General features: G+C 47.9%; 1 protein-coding gene across 2 annotated transcripts; it reads left to right on the plus strand.

Annotated features, from left to right (window-relative positions):
- LOC129865828 (zinc finger and BTB domain-containing protein 38-like) lies at positions 1-25,568 on the plus strand. Of its 2 annotated transcripts, none has more exons than XM_055938850.1 (2): positions 1-93; positions 15,847-25,568. In XM_055938850.1, the coding sequence occupies exon 2, from the start codon at positions 15,863-15,865 to the stop codon at positions 21,566-21,568; it is 5,706 nt and encodes a 1,901-aa protein (XP_055794825.1). In that variant the 5' UTR covers positions 1-93; positions 15,847-15,862; the 3' UTR covers positions 21,569-25,568. The 2 variants fall into 2 exon arrangements, with proteins under 2 accessions (XP_055794825.1, XP_055794824.1); XM_055938849.1 differs by lacking the exon at positions 1-93 and adding an exon at positions 10,099-10,700.
- The last annotated feature ends 83 nt before the right edge of the window (positions 25,569-25,651 follow it).

The following is a 25,651-nucleotide window of genomic DNA, read 5'->3' on the forward strand; positions in this document are numbered from 1 at the left end:
GGGAGGGACCCAGGAACAGCAGGGGAGGAGATAGAAATGACTCCATTTTGACTCCGAGATTCTGGACCCCTGTTTAAACGTCTCCGACGGAAGGTAGGCTAAGAGCCGGAGGAAATAGTGGGGAGGGAGTGTTAGATTATGTAGCTTTTTATTCCTGCCTTTACCTCCGATGTCCCAGGTACACATGTACCTGTAGTGCAGGCCTATTACTAACTATTCTGCTTGGTTTGCTATGTGTGTGTATTCTTGTCTTTGTCTGCCACACTTTAAAGGTACGCATAAAGCATCTTAACGAAACACATGAGATTACATACTATGCAATACCATAGGTAAATGTGGTTCTATCAGGTCATTGACTTAATACTCACTGTTTATTCGCACTTGATTGGTCAGCCCTGTTACATGTACCTGATGACTTCTCAGCCAGGTTTGACATCAGTAGGCCACCTGACCGGGTCACAACATGGGACTGCGGTTTCTTAATCAATTGTGAATTCCTTTCATTCAGGACACGTTGCTGTGCAAATCACTTCTGAAGGCGCCTTATGGAAAATCAGTATCCGCAATTATTGAATTACACCCCGTGTCTAATCACATGATCAAAAGAGAAATTTAAGTTCGGATTCAGCCCATTCTGATAATATTAGTACCTAACAGACTAATTGGTCAAGCATAAATGTTTAGCTTCCAACTCCATAAAAATAAATTACGACGTTTCAGTTTATATACACTGTCCCGCTGTTTCGTAATAAAATGGATCATGACGTTTAGTAAGAGGCACGCTCTTGCTTGTTTAACAAATATAAACGGAACAAGCGAGCTGTTCTCTTGAAAGGCATCCCAGACCTTCACAGGGAGCCCAGGGAATGTCCTGTCTCCTTTACTGTTTGTTTTGATGATGTCACCAAGTGGTTCTCTTTTAGACATCCCTAAGCATCCACCCATCAGATCCAACTGTCTCACGTAGGCATTTTTTTATAGTGATTCTTGCGTCGTTTGGCAAACATGCTAGTAATTTAAGATGCTTTGATATTTAAGAATCCAAGTCTGAGGGAACACTTTGTCTTCCTACAGGAGGCACGGAGAGCTTTTGGATGAGATTCACACAAGTGATGTTCCATTGTGTGAAGGCTTATGGAGCCTCTTTCTTTTCCGGAACTATCTGAGGTGCTAAATTAATTGCACTTGATCCCACCTCCCGTCACAATCGGTTTAGTGTTAATCTGGGCTCCGTGCAGTGCGACAAAGTCTGGCACAAGCAGCACGGTTGAGTCCTCCTATACTCCCCCAGAGGACTGCCCCTGACTCCGGGCATCTCCCCTTCCCTCTCTTGGTCTGTCTATCCTTCACGCCCTGCCCTTTCCCTAATTCTATTTACCTCTCCCCTTTTTTGCTGCCTCGCTCACACCCGCACCACCTCCCCTCTCCCTCACTGCCTCCCCTGTCCTTTATTCTCTCTTCTTCTCCCTCTCTCTTATGTTCTTCCTCCCTCTGTCACTCTCTCCCATACCTCCTCCCTTCACCCATATTCTCTCTCCATCTCTTCTCTGCCTCCCCCTCCCTCTCTCATACTGAGCCGTAGAGACTACCAGATGCTGGCTGCACGGACTCTCCCCTTGCCCAACCACTGTTTTCTCTCTCTCTGTTTTTTTGCTCTGCCTCTGTTATGTTTTCTCTGGCATGACGCCACCGCCTCTGACCATCTGCCTCTTTCTTTCTCGCTCTCTTTCTCCCGATGTCAACGATATTATCATAGTGTTTGTCCTTTTTTTATCACTGGGGAATGATTTGATTTAGTCACTCCCCGCTTTCCCTCACATGCTCCCTTTCTCTTTCTTTTTCTGTTCCTCACATCCATTCTCTTTTTTCGGTGTCAAATTGAGGTGTGCCTGCTATTTAAAGAGGCATTGCGGAAGAGCTGGGGTGTTGACAGCGCTCTGAAAAAGTATGCCATTTTAGGAACAGGAAGTATCATAAACCCGGATTGCAGCACTAAAGGTCCGCCCGCCACACAGTCAACGCACAGCTACTTCCTACTCGCCGCTGAACACCAGCAAATCAACCCTCCTCTCCTGCTTATAGGATAATTATGCCCCACTCCTCCCTCACCAATACCGCCAATCCACTGCCCCCACCCTCCCTGCTCTCCTGAATCGAGCACATATAACAGGCTCTTCACTCCTCCACCAAGTTCTCTACACTCTCTCTTGTGTACACTCTCCTTCTCCCTCTCTTTGCCAGTACAGCATGCCTGAGTAGCTGCCTGGAGATGAAGAAGCTAATTAATTTGATTTAGCCGTTCTTTCCCTGGCAGTGGAAAATCCCCCCCACCCCTTCTCCCTCCTCCTCCTCCCCAACACCAACACCACCACCACCACAAACCATATCAGTCACCCCTCCCAGATAATTTTCCACCAATCTTTTCCAGTCTCTTTTAGAGGTGTTCCCTTTCCTTTCCCCTTCTCCTCCCCTCCTTTCCTTTCCTTTCCCTCCTCTCCTTTCCTTTTCCCTTCTCATCCTTTCCCCTTCTCTTCCTCTCCGTTCCTTTCCCCTTCTCTTCCTCTCATTTCCCTTCCCCTTGTCTTCCTATCCTTTCCCCTTCTCTTCCTCTCCTTTCCTGTTCGCTTTTCCTACTCTCCTTTCCTGTTCCCTTCTCCTCCTCTCCTTTCCTTTCCCCTCGAAGCAACCATGTGTTTTAGGTTTGCTCTTGGTTGTATATTAATTTAAATCACTATCCACTAGTCACCTCCATATTAAACTAAATCAATGTCCACTTTGCACCTCCAAATGAACCTAAATCGCTATCCACTAGTCACCTCTGTATTAAACTAAACTAAATCACTGTCCACTAGTCATCTCTGTATTAAACTAACCTAAATCACTATCTATTAGTCACCTCCGTATTGAACTAAATCACTATCCACTAGTCACCTCTGTAATAAACTAACCTAAATCATTGTCCACTAGTCACCTCTGTATTAAACTAAACTAAATCACTGTCCACTAGTCACCTCTGTATTAAACCAAACTGAATCATTATCCACTAGTCATCTCCGTATTAAATTAAACTAAATCCCTGTCCACTAGTCACCTCTGTATTAAACTAAACTAAATCACTGTCCACTAGTCACCTCCGTATTAAACTAAATCACTATCCACTAGTCACTTCTGTATTAAACTAAACTAAATCACTATCCACTAGTCACCTCTGTATTAAACCAAACTGAATCATTATCCACTAGTCACCTCTGTATTAAACTAAACTAAATCACTATCCACTAGTCACCTCTGTATTAAACCAAACTGAATCATTGTCCACTAGTCACCTCTGTATTAAACTAAATCACTATCCACTAGTCACTTCCGTATTAAACGAAGCTAAATCACTATCCACTAGTCACCTCCGTATTACACTAAATCACTGTCCACTAGTCACCTCTGTATTAAACTAAATCACTATCCACTAGTCACTTCCGTATTAAACTAAGCAAAATCCCTATCCACTAGTCACCTCTGTATTAAACTAAACTAAATCAGTGTCCACTAGTCACCTCCATATTAAACTAAATCACTATCCACTAGTCACCGCCGTTCAGTGTTGTTCAGTTTTAATTTCCCTTCTTCACTGGCGCACGTTGTGTGACTCAACACTAGCTGTGGTTGCGCAGACAGAAGGCATGCCGCCCTAATCCGCTGTGACACGCTGCATGTTCGATCACGTTGCTGGTTTGGGGCATCTGCCAAATTGATGCAGGTAATCATGTGACAGACATGATGTGTGCTGTAAATCATGTGCCATTATGCAATAGTATGTATTTGTGTGTGCGTTGAAGAGTTCCAAAATGTGTGTGTGCTTTTGCAAAGTTGCTTGCATGCAATTCTGCATATTTGTGGGTGTGCAAGTGTTGCCCATGTAAGTATGCATGTGTAATTGATTTTCTAATCATTTTTTTCTGTCTGCTGGCCAGAGTGAATGCTCGCCAACCTGACCCCTTCGTGGGGCGACTCACTTCCTGTTCCCATTTAAGATGACCCCTGACCTTTTAACCTGAGGTAAACATCTCTGGACATCCCATTTCAGCAGGTTTGTCTCTTTAGGGGTAGTTTTGGTTCTAGTTCTTCTCTAGGCTTCCGCCATGAATTCAAGACTGCTAGTCAAATACATTGAAATGCAGTAGTAGCCGCCTCGGTATCAGTATCAGCCACAGTACTGGCGGTTTCAAGCAGGACTCATGACAGATACTGTAGAGACCGGATTCTATTGAATACAAAGTCAAGTGCAGTTGAATGTATGATGTCCGCTCACTGTTGAAATCAATTGCACTGTTGAAATTATTTAATGCTTTTCAGGTCCCTATTTTTCAATCTTTCTGTCAAACGTGACAATAACCATGATACATTTCGAGAAAATATATTTATGTTGTGTTTATAGATTGTAAACTATAAAAATAAATAAATATAGTCGCACACTCCATATAGATTGCCCAGCAAAACGGCCAAAAGGTATTTTTTCTTGTACTGTTTTCAACACACTTACTTCAAGACTGCTTTTGTGTAGTTGGGCACGAGTTTCTAAAACGAAATGAATGGTGAATGGTTTTACAATGAAACTCGTTCTAAACTCTTCGACCGAAAGTATCACTCCATAATGGCTCGGGTTTTCCAGCAAGATGGCTGCCTTGGCGCTTCCATCTTTGTGTATTCAGATGTGTGTGTCGCTTTGTAGCACAGCATGAAAAGCTATGATCATGTTTGGGCAAACGCCATGAATAGGGACGGCTGGGCGACGGGACTCCCTCTGAATACAGAGTTTGTGGCCGGCCGCCACTGCAACAAGACAGGGCAAACACTCGTGGGACTGGTCAGCCACACTCCAGTAACGTGAGCATGTGTGCACACCCCTCACTATAATTACCGCCAACAGCTGCAATTACCCAACCCCCAAATCACACACACTCACCACTTTATGTGAAAAACACACACTTTCCCTGTCGCAAGCACACTCATACTCTGTCACCTACCGACTCTCTCTCTCCATTGGTGAAAGGCTGTATTGGAGGGGAGAGAAAAGCAACAAAGTTCCTTGAAGAGCTGGAGAGGTTACAGCAGCATCACCCAATCCCAGCACCGTTCCCATGGAGACAAGTGTGCTGGTATACAGTCAGGTCCATAATTATTGGCACCCTTGATAAAGATAAGCAAAAAAAAACATATATAATAAATAATACAAATACTGAGCTGTATTGTACCCTCAATACAATTGAGAAGTTATATTATTTTTATACTAATACAATTGCTCAGAGAAAGAGATTTTGTTTATAGGGCTCAAGTTATTGGCACCCGTTTTCAATACTCCTGCACACTCCCCTTGCGAAGAAAACGTCACTGAGCCTTTTTCTCAAATGTTTTGTTAGATTGGAGAACACGTTGGGAGGTATCTTGGACCATTCCTCCATACAGAATCGTCCCAGATCCCTGATATCCATCGTCTGCTCTCTTCAAGCCCGGAGACTGAAATTACCATTGCAAAATGTTGTTTTTTGTGTTCAATTAACCATTTCTTTGTGGATTTTGATTAGTGCTTGGGTTAAAATTGAGGAAGACAACTGATTAAATTGTTTATTAATCAAATGTGTTTTGTGTTCACATTTTTATTTTTATACTGATCAAAATACACATTTAGTAACGACAGTTTAAACTACATGCAGAGTAAAACTTTTGAATGACTTAATACAATTATTTTATCGTTAAGAGTGGGATAACGGTGCTTCTGCATCGATAAGCACACCAAAGTACTAAAATAAAGACTGCACTCCTTAAAGTTCATTTCACACCATAGCCTCCTGAATTTGGAAGATAACTTTTCTTTCGTTTTGATTTGGGCAAAAATGAAAATGTGGCACTGAATTGTCCACGCGCAGTTACAAACCTGCTAGAGTTAGCGGCAGGCGGACGAACAATATCCACCATCGGATGAAGCCTGAGCTGGAATGTGAAGCAAACTGAAGCTGTCTAGCTTTAGAAAACCCTGAGTAGATGTAGCTTGCTTCGTAGTATACCCCTCAGACGGTGCTATGGCCAGATGACGTAAAAGTAGAGCTCTTTGGCCACGCACACCAGTGGTGGGTTTGGCATCGGAAAAAAAACAGAAGCATATGCACAAAAATACCTCATACCAACGGTAAAACATGGTGGAGCATCTTTGATGTTATGGGGCTATTTTGCTTCCACTAGTCCTGGGGCCCTTGTTGAAGACATGCTCCTGAACTTTGGCAACTACTAAGTATTTTTTTAACCTCCAGCTTTAGGCTGGATGTATCAATGTGTCGTTCATACATGCATAATCTATGAGCAGAATTACTATTTTACCTCAATTAGCAACAAAATCCCTAGTTTGAAAGTGACTGTTTTTCTGGAAGATGTGTTGCACCATTTTCCCTAAATTTCCCCCGCACGGGCCAGCCCCCTAGCAATTCAAGTCCTAGCCAATGAGCTTCAGCCCCTTTTTATTTATTTAACCTTTATTTAACTTGCCATTTGAATGACACACAGCAGAGCAAGAGAGAGCGCATTGATGTACACATACACTACATTACAAAAAGTATGTGGACACCTGTTCGTCGAACATCTCATTCCAAAATCATGGGCATTAATATAATGCCCCCCCCCCCTGCTGCTATAACAGCCTCCACTCTTCTGGGAAGGCTTTCCACTAGATGTTGGAACATTGCTGCGAGGACTTGCTTCCATTCAGCCAGAAGAGCATTAGTGGGGTTGGGCACTGATGTTGAGTGATTAGGCCTGGCTCGCTGTCGGCGTTCCAATTCATCCCAAAGGTGTTCGATGGGGTTGAGGTCAGGTCTCTGTGCATGCCAGTCAAGTTCTTCCAAACCGATCTCAACAAACCATTTCTGTATTGACCTCGCTTTGTGCACGGGGGCATCGTCATGCTGAAACAGGAAATGGACTTCCCCAAACTTGTCTAGAATGTCTTTGTAATGCTGAAGCATTAAGATTAACCGTCACTGGAGCTAAGGGGCCCAGCACGAACCATGAAAACAGCCTCAGACCATTATTCCCCCTAACTTTACAGTTGGCACTATGCATTCGGACAGGAAGCGTTCTCCTGGCATCTGCCAAACCCAGATTCGTCCGTCGGACTGCTAGATGTTGAAGCGTGATTCATCACTCCAGAGAACGCGTTTCCACTGCTCCAGAGTCCAGTGACAGCAAGCTTTACACTGCTCCAGTCAACTTGGCATTTTGTATGGTGATCTTAGGCTTGTGTGCTGCTGCTCGGCCATGGAAACTCATTTCATTAAGCTCCTGACGAACAGTACTTGTGCTAATGTTGCTTCCAGAGGTAGTTTGGAGCTCGGAAGTGAGTGTTGCAACCCGGGAACAGGAGATTTTTACGCTCTACGCATTTCAGCACTTGGCAGTCCCATTCTGTGAGCTTTTGTGGCCTACCACTTCACAGTTAAGTTAGTGATGCTTCTTGACGTGTCCACTTTACAGTAACAGCACTTACAATTAACCGGGGCAGCTCTAGCAGGGCAGACATTTGACAAACTGACTTGTTGGAAAGGTGGCATGCCGTCCTATGACGATTCCATGTTGAAAGTCACTGAGCTTTTCAGTAAGGCCATTCTACTGCCAATGTTTGTCTATGGCGATTGCATGGGCGTGTGCTTGATTTTTATGCACCTGTCAGCAACGGGTGTGGCTGAAATATCCAAAATCCACTAATTTGAAGGCGTGCCCACTTACTTTTGTACATATAGTGTATGTACACTAGGGAATCACATGGGTAACTAGGATCTCGGGACTGTCCCGGGAACACTCTTCACATTTCCCCCCAATGAGAAGACCCGGGAAATTACATTTCCCCCCAAATCATATTGTATTGGTCACGTACACATGGTTAGCAGATGTTATTGTGAGCGTAGCAAAATGCTTATGATTCTAGATCCGACAGTGCAGCAGTATCTAACAAGTAATATCTAACAATTCCACAACAAAACCTAATATCTAACAAATTCCTCAACAAATACCTAATACACACAAATCTAAGTAAGGAATGGAATAAGAATATATAAACATATGGATGAGCAATTTCAGAGCGGCATAGGCTAAGCTGCAATAGATAGTGTAGAATACAGTATATACATATTAGATGAGTAAGCCAGTGTCACCACTAATGCAATTCCACAAAATACACAACATTCACAGTCTCAGATTAGCAAAAAGGTAAAACAGCACATTATCCGAACATGTTGTCCGTGAAGCCTTTAGTCTAACATATGTACTTCACACAAAGTTGCCATAAAACAAATAAACATGGCCACTGCCGGATTGCACACGCAACCCGCATGCAGCTAATAAACCCACCAGTAACCCCCTACACACCTATATAATGTATACAGCCTTTAAAATAACGTTTGCCTCTTTGAACTGTCATTGTGACTCTTCAGACAGTGACAAATTTGATATGCCTATGCACAATTCACTACATAGGTGTGTCTCTGTCACAGACATGAAGTCTGTTTAATAATTCAGAGAGGCATGAATAATGGTGATTGAGAAAGTCTGCACTTTAACCTCATAGTCATTGTATCATTTCAAATTCCAAGTGCTGGAGTACAGAGCCAAAACAACAATAAATGGTCACTGTCACATTACTTTTAGAGATCACTGTATGTGACCTAATACGCAGTTTTCGGAGACCACTTTTGGCTCGTGAGCTTTACCTTCAGAACTACTGGCTAAAAAGCATACAAAAGTACCGGAGAATCTCTTTAAGGTCAATGGCATTATGAAGTTTACCAAGTACCAGGATATTTTAGCCAGAAATCTGGTTGCCTCTGCCAGGAGGCCGACACTTGGCCACAAGTGAATCTTCCAGCAAGACAATAACCCATAATCCACAAAGAAATGGTTAATTGACCACCATCAGTCCCAGACTTGAACCCCATTGAAAACCTGTGGTTTTAATTTTAGAAAAAGGCTGTGTCATTATCCTCGCAAGGGTAAGGTCCTGGAGTACTGAAAACAGGGTTGCCAATAATTTAACAATAATTACTTGTTAAAGAAAATCTTATTCTCTGAGCAATTCTATTAGTATAAAATAATCTGGAGCATGCAATATAGCTCTCTCTCTCCCTCACTACCCCTCTTTCTCGCTCTACCCCCCCCCCCCCCCCACAGAACATAAGATTCACACCGTTTTTGAATGGTTCCCATTTGTGTGTGAGTTTGTCAAACCAAGGGTATATTCACTAATGCACACCGTAGCAAAACTTATTACAACGGAAATTAGTTTGTTGTTGGACGAGTTGAGGTAGTTCCTCCCCGCTGCGTATTCTTCCGTTTGGTTTCTAGTGAACCCTGATGTTTCGAAGACGTTCTGACAACGGCAAGGGAAGATGTTATTATTTTGACATAAAAAACAGGTCAAGGCCACGCAGATGTCTTTTGACTGTCAGTCAACCAATCGATCATACAGCAGAGCAGGGTGGAGTTGGACTTTGGGGTTCACTGCGAGTGACCCTAACACACACCTGACTTTTTCGCCATCACTCGCTCCCCATAAACTTGAACCCTTTTAACAGAGGCAATAAAAACAAAGACAGTGTGTCCCTGCCATTCTCTCTCTGCCATTCTCTCTCTCTCTCTCTCTCTCTCTGCCATTCTCTCTCTCTCTCTCTCTCTCTTTCTCTCGCTATCCCTCTCTCTCTCTTTCTCTCTCTCTCCACCTCTCTCTCTCTCTCTCTCTCTCTCCCCCACCCCTTCACTCTCTCGAACTCTCTTTGATCTCTGCTTCCCTCTTTCCGGCAACTTCACTTCCATCGGCCAACCAACTATTGTCTGTAGTCTTCTCTCTTTCTCCCCCCTCCCCCCTCTCTTTCTTTCTTTCTTTCTCTCTCTCTCTCTCTCTCTCTCTCTCTCTCTCTCTCTCTCTCTCTCTCCTAGTGCCCAGGTTTTTTTTTTGTTGGCATCGCTCCTGTTTGTTTTCAGCCATTTTGGGGACTGGCAGTGCTCGTAACAAACTGCTTAAATGGCGTCCTCTGCCTTTCTCTCTCTCTCTCTCTCTCTCGCCCTCCCTATCTTGCCGGGCTTTGTGTATATAAAGTAGTGTGTCTGTGTGTGTGGTTGGAGAACAACACTTCCAAATAAAAAGAGGATTGGATTCGGGTGTGGGGGGGAATTCACTTGCTGGGAAAAAAAAAGGCAAAAATACTGAGAATCATGTGCACAACTGAAGTGAGAGAGAGTGGAGCAGGTGAGAGAGAGTGGAGCAAGTGAGAGAGAGTGGAGCAAGTGAGAGAGAGTGGAGCAAGTGAGAGAGAGTGGAGCAAGTGAGAGAGAGTGGAGCAAGTGAGAGAGAGTGGAGCAAGTGAGAGAGAGTAGAGCAAGTGAGAGAGAGTAGAGCGAGGGGGAGAGAGAGCGAGGGGGAGCGAGCGAGAGAGAGAGAGCGAGCGAGAGAGACCGAGAGAGACAGTGTGAGAGTCGCTCCTGCCCTCTGTCTTTACACACTGCTGCCTGTGTGTGCGCCGTCTCTCCTTGCCTGCACTCTCTCACACACACACACTCACGCAGACGCACGCTCACACAGACCGAGGGAGAGAGCGGATAGAGCGAGCAAGAGAGAGAGGAGGGAGAACACATCGCAGCAGAGATGCAGCAGGAGGTTTTCCGAGGTACGTTGTCTTGTTGTGTGCTTGCCTAGCAGTGAAAGGGAGGCTGATATGTTTCTCTCTTTTCCGTCAGCTTGTTTTTCTCAGTCACGCCATTGCCTGGTTGTTTTGTATGTCAGGAGAAATGGAATATTTGTTTTAAGTGTGTGTAAGGGTTGGTGTGTGTGTCTGTGTACTGTGTGTGTCTGTGTACTGTGTGTGTGTGTACTGTGTGTGTGTGTGGTGCCAATAAGAGGCCTTGTCTCCCTCCTCCTCCTCGGTCTCGCTGGCGTACCACGCAGTTCTTTTTCAGGAGCGATGACTCGTTCAGAGATTGTGATGAAACTTAAAAAATCTCTGCGTCTTTCGCATCTGCATGAAACACTCCAGATTGGGGGGTCTAGCTAATGTGTGTCAGAGCAAGGCGGTAGACGTGAGCATGACATGGGCTCTGTGTTTTAGGGAAACCTGTTTTCACTGTGACTGGTCAGCCAACTTAACTCCCAAAATGACCCAAGGAGTTGGTGAAAAACTTGCACATACACGTCCCTGATAGCGAATCTAGCGCCGAGGTTAAATTATTCTCGTCTCTTCTGTCTGTTCTTTGGTGTGTCATCAAAATATCCTTCTAGTGCCAGGTTGTTATTTTGGAAGCGGAAGGAGGTTCTTGCTAAGCCTTGGAGGGCATTTTAACATCACAAACCCATTGTTGTTTCCCTAACCAACCCTGCTTTCTTTTTCCAAAACAACAGTCCCTCTGCCAAATATTTCCACATTCCTGGTCACCATGGCCACCAAGCCTCTGCCTTCACTGTATGGGAAATATGACCTACAATGCCACGGGCTTTAGGGGTCAGAGGTCAGGAGTTATAGGGAGCCTCGTTGCTTAGCGCCAGTGGCAGTTGATGAATTTCCAGCCAACAGTTTTCTGTTTGACTTGTTGTTTGTATACTGGCTAGACTATGTCAATGGTATCCAATGGAAGACTTGAATACCCTGGCAATGTTGGTTTTGTGTACAATTTCCACTTAAGCCATTCCAATTGTCCAATTCTGAAATTGAGATTTCAGCGTGCAATGTTACGCATAAATCTCTTGTTGATATGAATGACTTCCGCAGAAGTATGATTTGGCCAGAACTTTGAGTTATGTATGCATCTATAAAGTCAGGATTTGTCCCTTTGCTGGGGGATGCACTCTAGTCGTACGGTTGAGAAATTAAGAGAGCAGAAGACACATTTCTGTTGTTCGCTGTAAGTGTGGACAATAAAGTTGTATTGTTTTACGCTGCACACACCTAACGGACCTGCACTGTATCTTCAGAGGGACTGTGTGCAAAATTGAAAATGGTTTTGGAATTACCCCAAAAAGGTCAGTGGGTGTTGTGTTTCCATTCTCTATTACAGGGGTCAGAATTATGATAATTATGTGCCGGGTTGAGAGCTAACGGACCATGGAGTGTGGCGTTTTAACATGGGACAGGCTCGCTGGTGCGTGGAGTGGCATGCCAAATTGTAGCGATACCACAGATTACACTGAGGGGGGAGGGGGGGCATTGTTGACACGCTGAGCAGGATCTGAAAGACAAGGAAACCATGAAATCTGGACCAGGAAGAGATGTGTTTGAAGTTACACTATCTACCCTTCCACCCCTCCTCTCTCCACCCACCACTCCTCTGAACCACTCCCCGACCCATACCAACCTCCCTTCCTCCCCTCCTCTTCTCCTCCTCCTCCCTCTGCCCCATCTGGCTGGCTCCTCCATGTTTTCTGGGCCGGGGGGTTGTGGAGAGTTCAGTGTCTCTCCCTCTCTGTCTCCAACGACAGCCCCCTTTTCACGACCCAACTGGCGCCCCCCTTGCTGGCCGTTTCACACTGGGGAGAACCCAGCCGACACCTTCCTATTTCCACAATCCCACTCCGCTCGCTCACAGTGCGGAACGAGTAAACCCCCCCACACACTCCAATCCGGCCCCCCACATTTCCCCCCGCGTGCTGGCTGAAACCCACCCACCAGTCTCTTGCAGTAACTAGTCTATGGCTGAGCTGTACATATAAAGGAGACGCGATCGGAGCCATTGCATACTAACTGATTTAGGACTCTAGGTACTTTTAATAGTGGCATGGTCACTGTGACCCGAGTGTAGCATTTCTGTTTTTCCTCTTGCTGACGTTGTGATTCTGCCTTGTGTTCATCTACGTAGCTTAGTCAGTCATTTGTGCCACACAAACCGTACCTGCACTTGCTGTTCTGTTTTTTTGTGTTTTTGTTTTTTTGCAGCACCGTGGGTGAAAATAGATGTACAATCCTTCGGCGGACATGTTTGTTTGTGCGGAACACTGTGCTTCAGAAGGGCGCTGTATTTTGTGGGGGCGAGGCTGGGTCCTTGGCACACTGAGGGTCAGATGCTTGCGTGTGTGAGGGGGGAGGGTGTGTATGCATGCGCGTGGTGCGTGATTGTGTTGTGTGTGTGTGTGTGTAAATCTCCCCGTCACGCTTGGCCAGTCCGTTGTTCAGGGCCTGTTTGTGGAGAGGCAGTTGTGTGCGTCACAGCAAGATGAAGAGAGAGAGGGCGGCAGACACATTTTCCCATTTGCGGCGTAAACACCAGATGAAATCGTGACATTTTTTTGCCCTCACACCATGTCCGCCTACAAGTAGCTGGCTTCTAAATTACATTTTTTGTCATTTAGCAGACACTCTTATCCGGAGCAACTTGCTGTAGTGAGTGTATACATTTTTCGTACTGGTCCCTCATGGGAATCGAACCCACAACTCTGGTTTTGCAAGCTCAATGCGCTACCAACTGAGCCACACGGGACTAATAACAAGTGACAGTGTGTTGTCAGAGCAGACTGCACAGTAAACATATCCACATATTTCTCAAGAAGACACATCTACTTTAAAGGGAGACTTCAGGATTTTGGCAATGAGGTCTTTCATCTACTTCCCCCGAGTCAGATGAACTTTTATGTCTCTGTGTCCAGTATGAAGGAAGTTAAGCCGTATTTGGACGGGATATGTTTTACTGGGCATGAGCACAAATCATCACATTTGTAATTTTAGTTCTGTCAGAATCTGCCATGTCAGTCATTTTTACTTGGCATGTAGTTATTATTCCAGCCCTAAAAACCGACAGTTTTTTTTGCTAAACTCCCAGGTTCTCTGATAATACTAGTCCAAATTGATGCGTAAAACAAAGTGCTATGCCCGTAGCCTACAGATGAATGAACTGTTTTGTCATGTATCAACTTTCCTAGTGCCGTACTTCTCTTCTTTAAGATGAAGTGGACGATATTGTGCCAATGAATTGATAAATTGCCAAATCCGTCAGGTAGTTAAATGTCTGCGTAGGTTAGTTCATGGTTGTTATTGATATTGATTATTATTCTGACTATCTTTGACCTGAAGGTCATTAGGCTATCCCTAGACATTTGAAGAGCCTCCAGGCTTCTGTCATAACGGTCAATTTTGAATGAAGAAAATAAAATGATTTACAGGGGCAGTTTGGTAAAACTAATCCCGTCCGTTTTGTGCTGGAGTAATAATTACATAACCGACATTCTATAGTAATAATAGTCTCGTGCGAATAGGGCTATAGAGGTAGATTGCCAAAATAGTCACTGTGTTTGCCTGTATATCCGGGTAAATACAGAGCAAGTGGGATTAGCAGCGTAGTTGTGCGACTTTACTGTGTATTTCGTTGTGTATCATTTCAGTGTATGGGTGGCGTGTCCCTTTCCCCCTTTATATCCTCTTCAAAGCTCCTCTTATTCTGTTCTGTAATTCAGTTCATTCCACCTATACAGAATCTCTGTCTGTTGCGGTTTGCGCCCCTGCTTCACCCCATTGTTTTACATATAGTTTTACACCCATTACATCAGTAGTTTGTTTTTGTGGCTGTGGGTGCTTGCTGGTGCCTGTATATATGACTGCGTGCATTTCTGCCAATGGGGATGTGTTTGTGTCTGTCTGTCTGTGCGCTATCTGCCTTTCCGTCGGCCTGTGCTGTGTGTATGTGTGTTCCTGTTTCCAGCCTGGCCCTCTCTCTTCCTTTCTCTCCCTCTCTCTCTCTCCCTCTTCCCTCTGCAATAACAGTGCTGACCTAGTTTCTGCCTGTTCAGGGCTGCCTGTGGAATTTTACAGAGGCCTTTCTGCCTTGCTGCTTGAAAACACAAGCAGAAAAGCATGACTGTGGATTTTTCTTTTTGTCGCATCATTAAGGCCTCAACATCCATCTCCCCAATCTGCAGACCCCACAGAACGGCCTGTGCTAAATAAGTCATTACAATAAAATTGCCTATTGCAGGCGAATCTGCGAGCTGGCGTGTATGAATAGATAGCAGGCGAGTGGATCTGCCGCAATCGCTGCTAGAATTAGAATGGAAATGGGAAGCGCCCCGTCGATCTTTGCTCGTCCTCTCGAGCTTAACTGCGACAGAACCGGATGCAGCGGGCGGAAAAACACCCCTCCTCCACTATCCTCCCCTACCCTGCCTCCCTGCCTCTCTCCTTGGCTTCCACTTTCCTTCCCTCCCTCTCTCTCTCCCTCTGCCTTCACCAATAATGGTTAGAGTCATGGCCGGCAGCTTCTGACCACTACCAGGAATGGGTCAGCAGGCTGTGATGAGAATCACCGCCCTTTCCCCCCACCATGTCTGTTAAACGGGACCTATTTGTTTTAAGTCCACAGGGCTATGGGATGCAAGTCAACACTCTATTCCAGGGGAATCTTGATTAAATCTTGATTAAATCTGAACGCCTTCCAATTAGGCGACGTGAATGTTGTGACACAGCCAAGATGGATCCCTGGAATTTCTTTCCAGTCTCTGTGTGCTGAAATCTAAACCAGCATTGCCACATATTCCTTCTTCTTCTCTCTTTCCCTGCTCTCGCCATTCCTTTTTGGATTTTAACATCAGTTGACGTTTGTTGCGCTCTTAAGTAACTTTAAGCATTTCCTTAGCATCATTTCCTTAGCATCAATTCCTTAGCATCATTTACTTAGCATCATTTCCTTAGGATCATGAAGGAATCTTTTTGGATAGGAATGGGTATTTTCTTTCTTGTATAATACATTCAAATATAGTGCTTATCCACAGCGACTTACAAACTCGCATGCAGGGATCCATTCTAGCTTTAACACTCATCTCTTCTTGTCATTTCTCAGGTTTTGGGGGCCGGTCATGGTGTCCTGGCTGGAGGTGTTGGACCCCCTCCACGCAGGCCTCTTCTTGCTACGCCTGAACGAGCAACGCCTGCCTGCCGGGCCCACCCTCTTCTGTGACGTCAACCTCATCGCCACCAGCGACGCCAAGTTGGCCGCCTGCTGCCAGTACTTCCGCCAGCTGCTACTGCCGACGTCTTCCCCACCGCCTACGACTCCTGTATTAGGCAGCAGCTACCCGCCATCTACCCCCTCTTCCAGGCTAATCCAGGGGGCTGAGCTGGACCTGCCTAACTTCCAGTCCAGTGTGCTGTCCAACCTGCTTGACTTCATCTACTCCTCCCGTGTTGCCCGCCAGGGCTCCAAGGGGACCAGGCGTCTGTCGGAGGCGGGCCTCAGCCTTAGGGTGCCCATCTTGACCAATCTGGTTGAGGAAGAAGAGGAGGCGGAACCAGGGCAGATGAAGGGTAAAAGCAGGCAGTGCCGAGGAGGGGAAGCCATGATGGAGGGGCTGATGAATGATGAGGCAGACGGCCCCGAGAACGCTAAGATCACCCTCAGCTTCCCCCTCAGCGCCGCCCTGCCCGCCGCCCTCACCGTTCACAACCACCGCCCCTCCTCAGCCACATCCTACCCCCGCCGCCGACATCCCTTCTCGGGCTCCAAGGCGTCCAACGAGGGGTCAGCGTGGAAACTGGATGCCACCACCACAGACAAACGGCGGCCCTTTAACCCCCCCCAGCGGGACAGCTCCCCGTCCTCTTCCTCCGCCTCCTCTTCCCCTTCCTCCTCTTCCTCTCCTATGGATCTTACCGCACTGGTCAAAAAGGACATCAAATCCCTCCCACCTCTTTTCAAAGCCGGTCTGGACTCCCAGTTCCACAGGTTCCCCCCCAGGTCCTCCAATGGACCTTTAAGTGGTTACCCAGGGGAGGGTCACAGACTGACCAATGGCACGGCCTCACCCTCAAAGACTGCACAGATCCTGTTCAACCTGAGCACCGTGGCCTATCGGGGCCAGGGGGGGCGGGGCACAGACAGAAAGGAGAAAACAGGGAAAAAAGGTGGGAGGGTGGGCAGCCCCCAAGTTGGAACAAACCTACGCCCGCCCAACCTCCACCTTTCTCCTCCTCTTCCTCACCCCTCTGAGTCTTTCACTCTTCCTCCTCACTCCTGCTCCACCCCCCTAGATGGCCCCAAGCCGGAGCTGATATGCGGGGTGTGCCACCGCCTCTTCAGCTCCGCCTTGTCTCTCACGGCCCACATGCGGCTGCACCGTGGAGGCCGGGCCCTCAGCTGCCAGCACTGTGGCAAAGCCTTCATACACAACAAGAGACTGCAGTCCCACGAGGCCTCCTGCACGCACGCTCTGAACCCGGCCCTCCCATCTAGCATCCCCCTTCTCCCCATCCTGGCCAAAGAGGAGCCCCTGGAGGAAGGGGAGGTTAGGGTGGAGGGAGGACAGATTGTGGGGGCAAGTGAAGAGGATATGAAGCCTGGCAAAGGGAAAAAAGGGCGAGGTCTCCTGGTTCGGCATGAAGGCGACGTGTCAGAGCTGGTGGGGGATGAGGACCACTTTGTCAAGGTGGTGGACGGCCACGTCATCTACTTCTGCTCGGTGTGCGAGCGCTCCTACATGACCCTGTCCAGCCTCAAGCGTCACTCCAACGTGCACTCGTGGCGCCGCAAGTACCCCTGCCACTTCTGCGACAAGGTGTTCGCCCTGGCCGAGTATCGCACCAAGCACGAGGTGTGGCACACGGGCGAGCGACGCTACCAGTGCATCTTCTGCTGGGAGGCCTTCGCAACGTACTACAACCTGAAGACCCACCAGAAGGCTTTCCACGGCATCAGCCCGGGCCTCATCTCCAGCGAAAAGACAGTCAACGGCGGTTACAAGCAGAAGGTCAACGCCCTCAAGTTCTACCGCCTGCTCCCCATGCGTTCCCAGAAGAGACCCTACAAGACCTACAGTGACTCCCTGGCCAACAGCCTGCTGCTGCCCCCGTCTGACCCCTCTGCCGTCCCCTTGCCTCAGCCCCTGGACTGCAGCCTGCCCGGCTCCCTGGACCTTCACAGCCTCATCAGTTGCTCTCTACCCAAGGGTGTGAAGCCTGACCCTGACGAGTTCCCTGCCGGCTTCCCCCTTTCAGTGGGCCTAGAGCAGGGAGAGATCCCCACACTGCCCCCCTCCCTAATAGGTATGTCCTTAGGGAGAGTAGCTGACAGAGAGGCAGAGTCAGAGCAGGTAGATAGCTGTGGCTCCAAGGCATCTGTTCATAACAAAGTCAAAACTCCAAAGGTCAGCGGTAGCCCAGAGTTGGGTTTGTCCTCTGTCATCACTTACGGCCACTCCAAGCCCTCCGTCATAGTGCATGGCACAGTGGCGCCATCCGTCATTGTCCATAGCAACCAGGTCACCTCTGGGGCCGGGAAAGGCCCCCTGAGCAGCTCCTCCCCTGAAGTTAGCAACAGCCAGACACTCCCCAAGGTCAGTGCAAAGCCTGTTAAAATTCACAGGGAAAGTATGGAGAGCCATAGGAAGAGAGCTAAATTAGTGGACAGTTCAGATGCCACAGAGGAAGGGGAGAGGAGATCAGAAACAGGTAGGTCCCATCATAAGTCCCGCAAGGGGCACAGCAAGAGTGACAGCTCCTCAGCCAAACAGTTGTCCACAGGGTCAGAGGGCAAAGGGGCTGGGCCGCTGTGCCAGATCACGGTGCGGATAGGCGAGGAGGCCATGGTCAAACGCAGCATCTCCGAGACGGACCTCAAGAGGGACAGGAGCCCCCCTCCTTCCAGAGCCAAAAGGACGGACTCCTCCCCACATGACTCCAAGGAACCTCGCCACTCCCACCACCACCACCACAAACATCGCTCCCATCGCAGCTCTAGCGTCGAAGCTGAGGGGGAGAGAGGAGGAGATGGAGAGAGAGAAAATGGAGAGGGGGACAGCCGGAAGAAAAGCCCCAAAGCCACGGGCAAGGTCAGAGAGTACTACTTCCGCCAGGAGGTGCGCAAGCAGGGGGAGAGTGAGGACGATGAGGACAACCTCTGGAGGCCCTACTACTCATACAAGCCCAAGAGGAAGGCCCCTCATGCCCACAAAACAAAGAACTGGCAACGCAAACTCCATTACAAACGCTCCCTCCGGCTAATGAGGAGGGCAGAGAGACTCATGGACCATGTGAATAAGGAGGACCAAGAGGAGGAGGATGGAAAGATGGATGAGGTGGAGCAGGAAGTGGGGGAGGTGAAAGATCACATGGAGCAGGAGGAGGGAGAGGCACCTGAATTGTTCAGTACTTCCTCTATACCTTCAAAAGAGAAGGACAAAGAGGGGGATGAAGAAATCGGGGAAGCCCACCTTAAGCCCGCTGATCCTCCCCTGGTCTCTCCCCAGCCCCCATTGTCTACCTCAGTCCCCCCTATGGACACAAAATGCCGGCCCTGGTCCGATGGGAGTGCGTCGGAGTGCGATACGTGCGGCCGCTGGTTCTCCAGTTCCAGGAAGCGGGATAAACACGAGCTTAGCCACCTGCTGGAGTTTGTGTGCCTCCTCTGTAGGGCCCCCTTCCCTTCCAGGGACCAACTAGAGGACCACCAGAGATCCCAGCACCCCAAAGCCCCCAACCCCTCGTCTGTGCCATCCCGAGCGGGGTGTCTGTCACGAGATGAGGGCATGGAGACAGAGACTGAGTTAACAGAGGTAGACAGGGCGAGAGAAAGGGTTATACTAGGGAAGGGAAGTCCAAGTCGCCTAAGCAGGAGGTCGTTGGCGAGACACACCTGTCCGCAGTGCCATAAGGTGTGCAAGACATCCTCAGCGCTAAACCGCCACGTGAGGCGACACGAGTTAAGCAGCTCCCCGGAGAGAGAAAAGGAGGAGACGCAGACAGAGTCAAAAACAGCAGCAGCAGCAGAGACAACAGTTAGCACTGTTAGCAAAGACGTAGATACCACAAGTGACCATGTTCCCGTTGTTCACTCTGTCCCAGTTATCAGCTACCCTATCCCAGAGACACAGCATAGTAGCGAGGCCATAGAGCCGCTGCAGTGCGCGAGCCAGCCTAGCGAGGTGAAAGCAGAGCACCAAACTCCAACACTGTGCAGCGGCCTTGAACTCAAAGAACTTAATGAACTCACAACTCCCATTCCTGACAGAGAGCCCAGTCCTCAGATTATTCAGCCCCCTCCAGAGATCCCCACAGCCGACCGGCCGACACCATCTCCCTCTCTCTGCTGCTCCTCGGCCCTCCAGGGTGTGCTGGTCATGAGCAGCGGAGCTGAATGTCTGGACTACCGGACCCCCAGGAAGAGGAGTCTGGAGGGTCAGAACCACAGGAGGACCAGCCCTGCACCTGTCACTTCTCCAAATATGCCCCCGACCTTGCAGATGAGAATCAGCCATACTGCTGCTCCTCTGTCCGTTGCCATGACGACACTGCCCCTCCAAGGGGTCTGTGGTGTGAAGCAGGAGGGGGATATTGTGGGAAAAGGACTGAGGGAGGGATGTGGGATGGGCCTCCTCCATCATGCTGGTTTTAAGAACTCACCAGTGGCCCAAGATCTCAGGGTCCCACCCTTGTCCAGGAGCCCCAGTCCCAACCAAGCACAAGACCTGACCATGTCCTCGATTCTAGCCAGGGAGAGGGAGGTGGAGAGGGAAAGGCAGAGAGAATGGGAGAGGGAGATGAAGAGAGAGCTGGAAAGGGAACAGGATATGGAGAGAGAGTTGGAAAGGGGGAGGCAGAGGGAAAGGGATATGGACAGAGAGATAGAAAGGAGGAAGCAGAGGGAGAGGGATATGGACAGAGAGCTGGGAAGGAGGAAGCAGAGGGAGAGGGAGATGGACAGAGAGCTGGGAAGGGAGAGGCAGAGAGAAAGGGAGATGGAGAGGGCTCAGCAGTCAAGGGGAGCATCACTACAGGAGCAGCCCAGAGACATGGAGGGGACCCTCCTGGTACCCAAAGAGGAGCCGATTAGTCCCGCACCATCCCCGATACACACACCAATTCAAACTACTATTAACAGCCCACCCTTGCAGAGGCGGCCCTCCAAGTCTCCCCGCCGCTTCCCCACTGCCATGGACCTACTGATACAGGCCAACCGACAGGGCACACAGGGTCTCGAGAGGTTTCAGTTGCCCCCTGGGTCGGTTAGTGGCAGCGACCGCCCTTCTGCCCATGCCCTGCTGCTCCCCCGGGCCCCCCCACCGTCCGAGGAAGAGCCCCTGGACCACTCCCCAGCGCCATCGAGAGACCCTCACAGAGGGGAGGTCACTGCCAGGGGATACCCCATGCAGGACTACCCGCTGCCCCTCATCGTCCAGGGTGGCTACCGCTCTGGCAAGAAGCAGGAGGACAACCTGCTCATGTCCTACCCGACGGGGCCACTCGCCTTCGGGCCGCTGGGGAAGATGGTGCCTACCGGGGATCTTGCCAAACTGCCATTCTACCCCGACCCCTACCACCTGCTTTACGGGCCGCAGCTGCTGGCCTACCCCTACAACCTGGCCACCCTGCCCATGGCTTTGAACATGATGGCCCCCGGGGGGGAGAAGGTGGAGCCGTTGCCCTTCCTCCCTGCCCTCTTCAACTACGCTGCTGCAGCTGGTCCCTACGCTGGCATGGCGCCACACCACCTAGTGGGTAACCCCAGCCTCTACAACAGCAGCGGCGGTAGCAGCAAGAAACAGCGGGACAACAGCAGCGGAAAGTTGTAGAAGGTGTATAAAGAAACGACATCTGAGGAATATTTCAAAGCGGACGACCAGTCCCTGTAGTGGAGAAGGAAGGGTGCCATCGGCTCCTTTGTAGTGAGTACACTTGCACAGTCCCCTGCCTCTCTTTTGTAAAGTAGCGATCAGAGCCAAAGCGTTGAATCAGGAGGAGGGATGATGGGAAGTGGGGGAGTGAAGTAAGAGGAGGAGAGAAAAAAGACAGATCCATCATTAGAGACGGATATCCCCCTCTCCTTTCCTCTGGCTCTCCCCATTCACCTCTGGTTTCTGTTCTCACGTCTTTCAGTAGTAATAGTTCTAGAGCTTGATTAATTGTCCTCTCAAACTTGTTATGACAATATCTATAATATAAGAATAACAACAGCTAACAGGGTGTGTTTTGCGAATCATTTGTTTCGGTCCGCTTCCCATTCTGTTGACCGCATAATAAATACGGGGGAGGCTTTGTTTTAGGGACAGAAGGGATCAGCCAAAAAGGACATCATTCGACACAGTGGTAGTCGGAGCATTAAAATACACTGTGTGAGTGTGTGATATGTGTGATTGCTTTAGTAAACTTGTGCTCCAAGTGTCTGTGAGAGCTTTATATGAGCAGGTAACATGCACAGTATGTAGGAATTCTGTTTGTGCACGCTGAGGTGGGATTTTGCTTGTTTGGTGTGGATGTGTGTGTGGATGTGTGTGTGGATGTGTGTGTGTGGCTGTATGGCTGCCATCTGAGTGCTGATCGTTACATGGGGTTCTGAGGTGTTAGCAACATTCTAACACTAGATGGACTAGGCATTATAGGTCAGTGCATAGAAGCATTCGAAGGAATTCCTCTATTTCCAGTTCACAAAGCAGCAACTCTAGCGAACCTTTTGCCTGGAGTAGAATCTGTATTTGCGTCAATTACCGATCTTGTGAGCTTATGTTGCCTCTAGTAACCATAGTGGCCAGATGACTGTCAGTCCAGGTCACTAACCTAAGACCATAGTGGCCAGATGACTGTCAGTCCGGGTCACTAACCTAAGACCATAGTGGCTAGATGACTTTCAGTCCAGGTCACTAACATAAGACCATAGTGTCCAGATGACTGTCAGTCCAGGTCACTAACCTAAGACCATAGTGGCCAGATGACTGTCAGTCCAGGTCACTAACCTAAGACCATAGTGGCCAGATGACTTTCAGTCCAGGTCACTAACCTAAGACCATAGTGGCTAGATGACTTTCAGTCCAGGTCACTAACCTAAAACCATAGTGGCCAGATGACTGTCAGTCCGAGTCACTAACCTAAGACCATAGTGGCCAGATGACTTTCAGTCCGGGTCACTAACCTAAGACCATAGTGGCCAGATGACTGTCAGTCCGGGTCACTAACCTAAGACCATAGTGGCCAGATGACTGTCAGTCCGGGTCACTAACCTAAGACCATAGTGGCCAGATGACTGTCAGTCCGAGTCACTAACCTAAGACCATAGTGGCCAGATGACTTTCAGTCCGAGTCACTAACCTAAGACCATAGTGGCCAGATGACTTTCAGTCCGAGTCACTAACCTAAGACCATAGTGGCCAGATGACTGTCAGTCCGGGTCACTAACCTAAGACCATAGTGGCCAGATGACTTTCAGTCCAGGTCTGCTTCGAGGTTCATGTTAGTTTTTACCTTGTGTATAACAGCTGGAAAACATTCCTAGAAAAGGGCGGGGAAGACGTGACACTTGTAGCTGTTATGTACGTGTTCTGTAGCTGGCCACTGGGTGACAATCATAGGCTAGTGTAGACCATACACTTCCAGTTCTCCTTGTACTCATCTCATTTCTTCCAAGGATTGAAAATAATACAAGAATCAGTCAACCTTTTTATTCTTGTGGCCTTTTTCCTCCCCCTGATGCCCCCTGGTGTCCACCAAAGACCCACTCTATTTGCTAGGCCGTGTTGAAGAGAGGGGGAGTGTACAAGGAAATACATAGAGATGGAATCAGGGTAGGGCAATTCCTGTGATCCTAAGAGAGATTAAAAGAGAAACACAGAGGCCAGGGCGCACCTAGGTCAGTACCCTCAACGGAGCTTCCTACATCTTGATGTAGAATCAAAAAGACCCCTCCCCCTCTACTGTAAGGAGATAGAAAAGGACAAGGCGAATGGAGTCGGAAGACGCAGTAAGATCACGCCACACTGAGGTCTGCTTGTCTCAGACAGCTTTTTGTGTTCCAATAGCTCCTCTCCTCCCTCCTTCTGCGCTCTGGGGTAGAGAAGCGAGAGGTGACGTAATCGTCTCCCACAGAGCTGGTGTTGAACGGCCGGGCTTAGCAGCATCCACTGTGCCGCTCTGAGTTTCCCAGAATCCTGTGGGACTTTTTCCTGTTCTAAGTCTTTCTCTGTGTGATTTATCTGTTACACTACATTTTTTGATTTGTTTAACTTTTTCTACCCCCTTTTGCTAGCTAGACAAACGTGGATTCAGCAAAAGGGGGTTTGAGTACACTTATAAATATGAATGTAATTTTAGTCAAGAGGTTATTGAAGTACAAAATGCATTAAAGGTAGATGGATTTCAGTTTTTCTGACTTGAAAAATAACATGTGTAAAGAGCCGTTATGAAGTCTGGTATGCATATATACTGTACAGTCCTAGGAAAGTCAAGAAACTTGGGTTCTGTATCCACTAAAGCATGAGCAACACTCGCTTCCTAACAGTTTATATCCTCCTAGGTATCCAAAATCACTCACTTTCTCTTCCCCATAACTTTGTTTCTTTTTTCCTTCCACATCCTGTCCTTTTCCCCCATTATCTCAACTCTCAATCTCGGTTTTGTCTCGGTTGTATTTGTTCCGGAGTATAACCCCTTCAAAAAGAGCAGCTGCCACGTTTATTTCTCAGAATCAGTATGGGAGCTGTCCAATTATCCCCCTTCCTCCCCAAACAAACACACACTTTACAACACCTCTTTGAAGTGTGTAATGGGTATGTGTGTATGATGCCACCGCTGCGCTGTTAGTTTCGGGCAGGAGGACGAAAACACAGCGTGACCAACCGCAGGGGCTTGCGGCCTCCACTTGGGTGTGGTTACAAGCCTTTTGTGTGTGTGTGTGTGTGTGTGTGTGTGTGTGTGTGTGTGTGTGTGTGTGTGTGTGTGTGTGTGTGTGTGTGTGTGTGTGTGCGCGCGCATCTCTGTGTGTGTGTGTGTGTGTGTCTGTGAAAAAGGAAAACCAAAACAAATCTGCTTCTATGCAGCATATCCCTCGGGGTATAGGGACCTCCTGTATTTTTTTTGTTGCCTTTTTCAGTGGTTTTGTTCCAGAGCCCCCCCCTACCCAGCTGTAAAGACTCTCTCCATACTATACCTATCGGAGGCCATTTCACTATATGGACATATTTGTGTTTTGTGAAAAACATTTCTTATGCCATAGTTTTGCCATCATGGCAATCAATCATTGACCAAAGGCCTGCAAATAGACATAAAGATTGAATTCTGGTGATGATATACACATTTACGGTATGGTTAGTAAGTTCAAATGAATTGTGCCTCCGCTTTGATATATTTAAACGTAGCTGTATTGAAATGGTGAGGATCTTCCAGATTTCAGACAAGGTGCCTTTTTATGGCATAAGAAATGTAAATGGTATATGGCTGAATTGATCAAAATGGCAAATAACTTGAAGAAAAACCATGTGGTTTAGTGTGCTATGAAGCTGGTCATAGTTCTAGGGGTGTGGCTAAACAGTTTGGTATTGTGTATGTTTAGGTAAATACTGTGCCATAGTTTTTAGAGTCCACAAATACGTTATCGTTTTCTTTCTTCTTCAAATATAAAATGTTTTAATGTTGCCTGATAACGTTGTCTCTGGATTTGATACAAAGGCTTGTAGCCACAGCTTTCCCAAAGTCCCTTGTTTGTTTACTTCCATGTTTCTTTAACTCTTTCCTCTTATTCTCCTCTCTCCTCTTCGCTACAATCAAACAAATAAAGTATTAACCTGATGACCCAACAGAAAGAAAGTCTCATGTCTGATTTGAACATCTGCACTGAGATAAAACCGATATGCCCTATTATTTGAATCATTGTATAACGTGTTCCTCAA

Source organism: Salvelinus fontinalis, chromosome 11, assembly GCF_029448725.1.
Source record: "Salvelinus fontinalis isolate EN_2023a chromosome 11, ASM2944872v1, whole genome shotgun sequence".
In the NCBI taxonomy this organism is placed as follows: Eukaryota; Metazoa; Chordata; class Actinopteri; order Salmoniformes; family Salmonidae; genus Salvelinus; species Salvelinus fontinalis.

Excerpts from the sequence above, each read along its gene's own strand:
- LOC129865828 (XM_055938850.1), top strand. The coding sequence starts at position 15,863 with ATGGTGTCCTGGCTGGAGGTGTTGGACCCCCTCCACGCAGGCCTCTTC.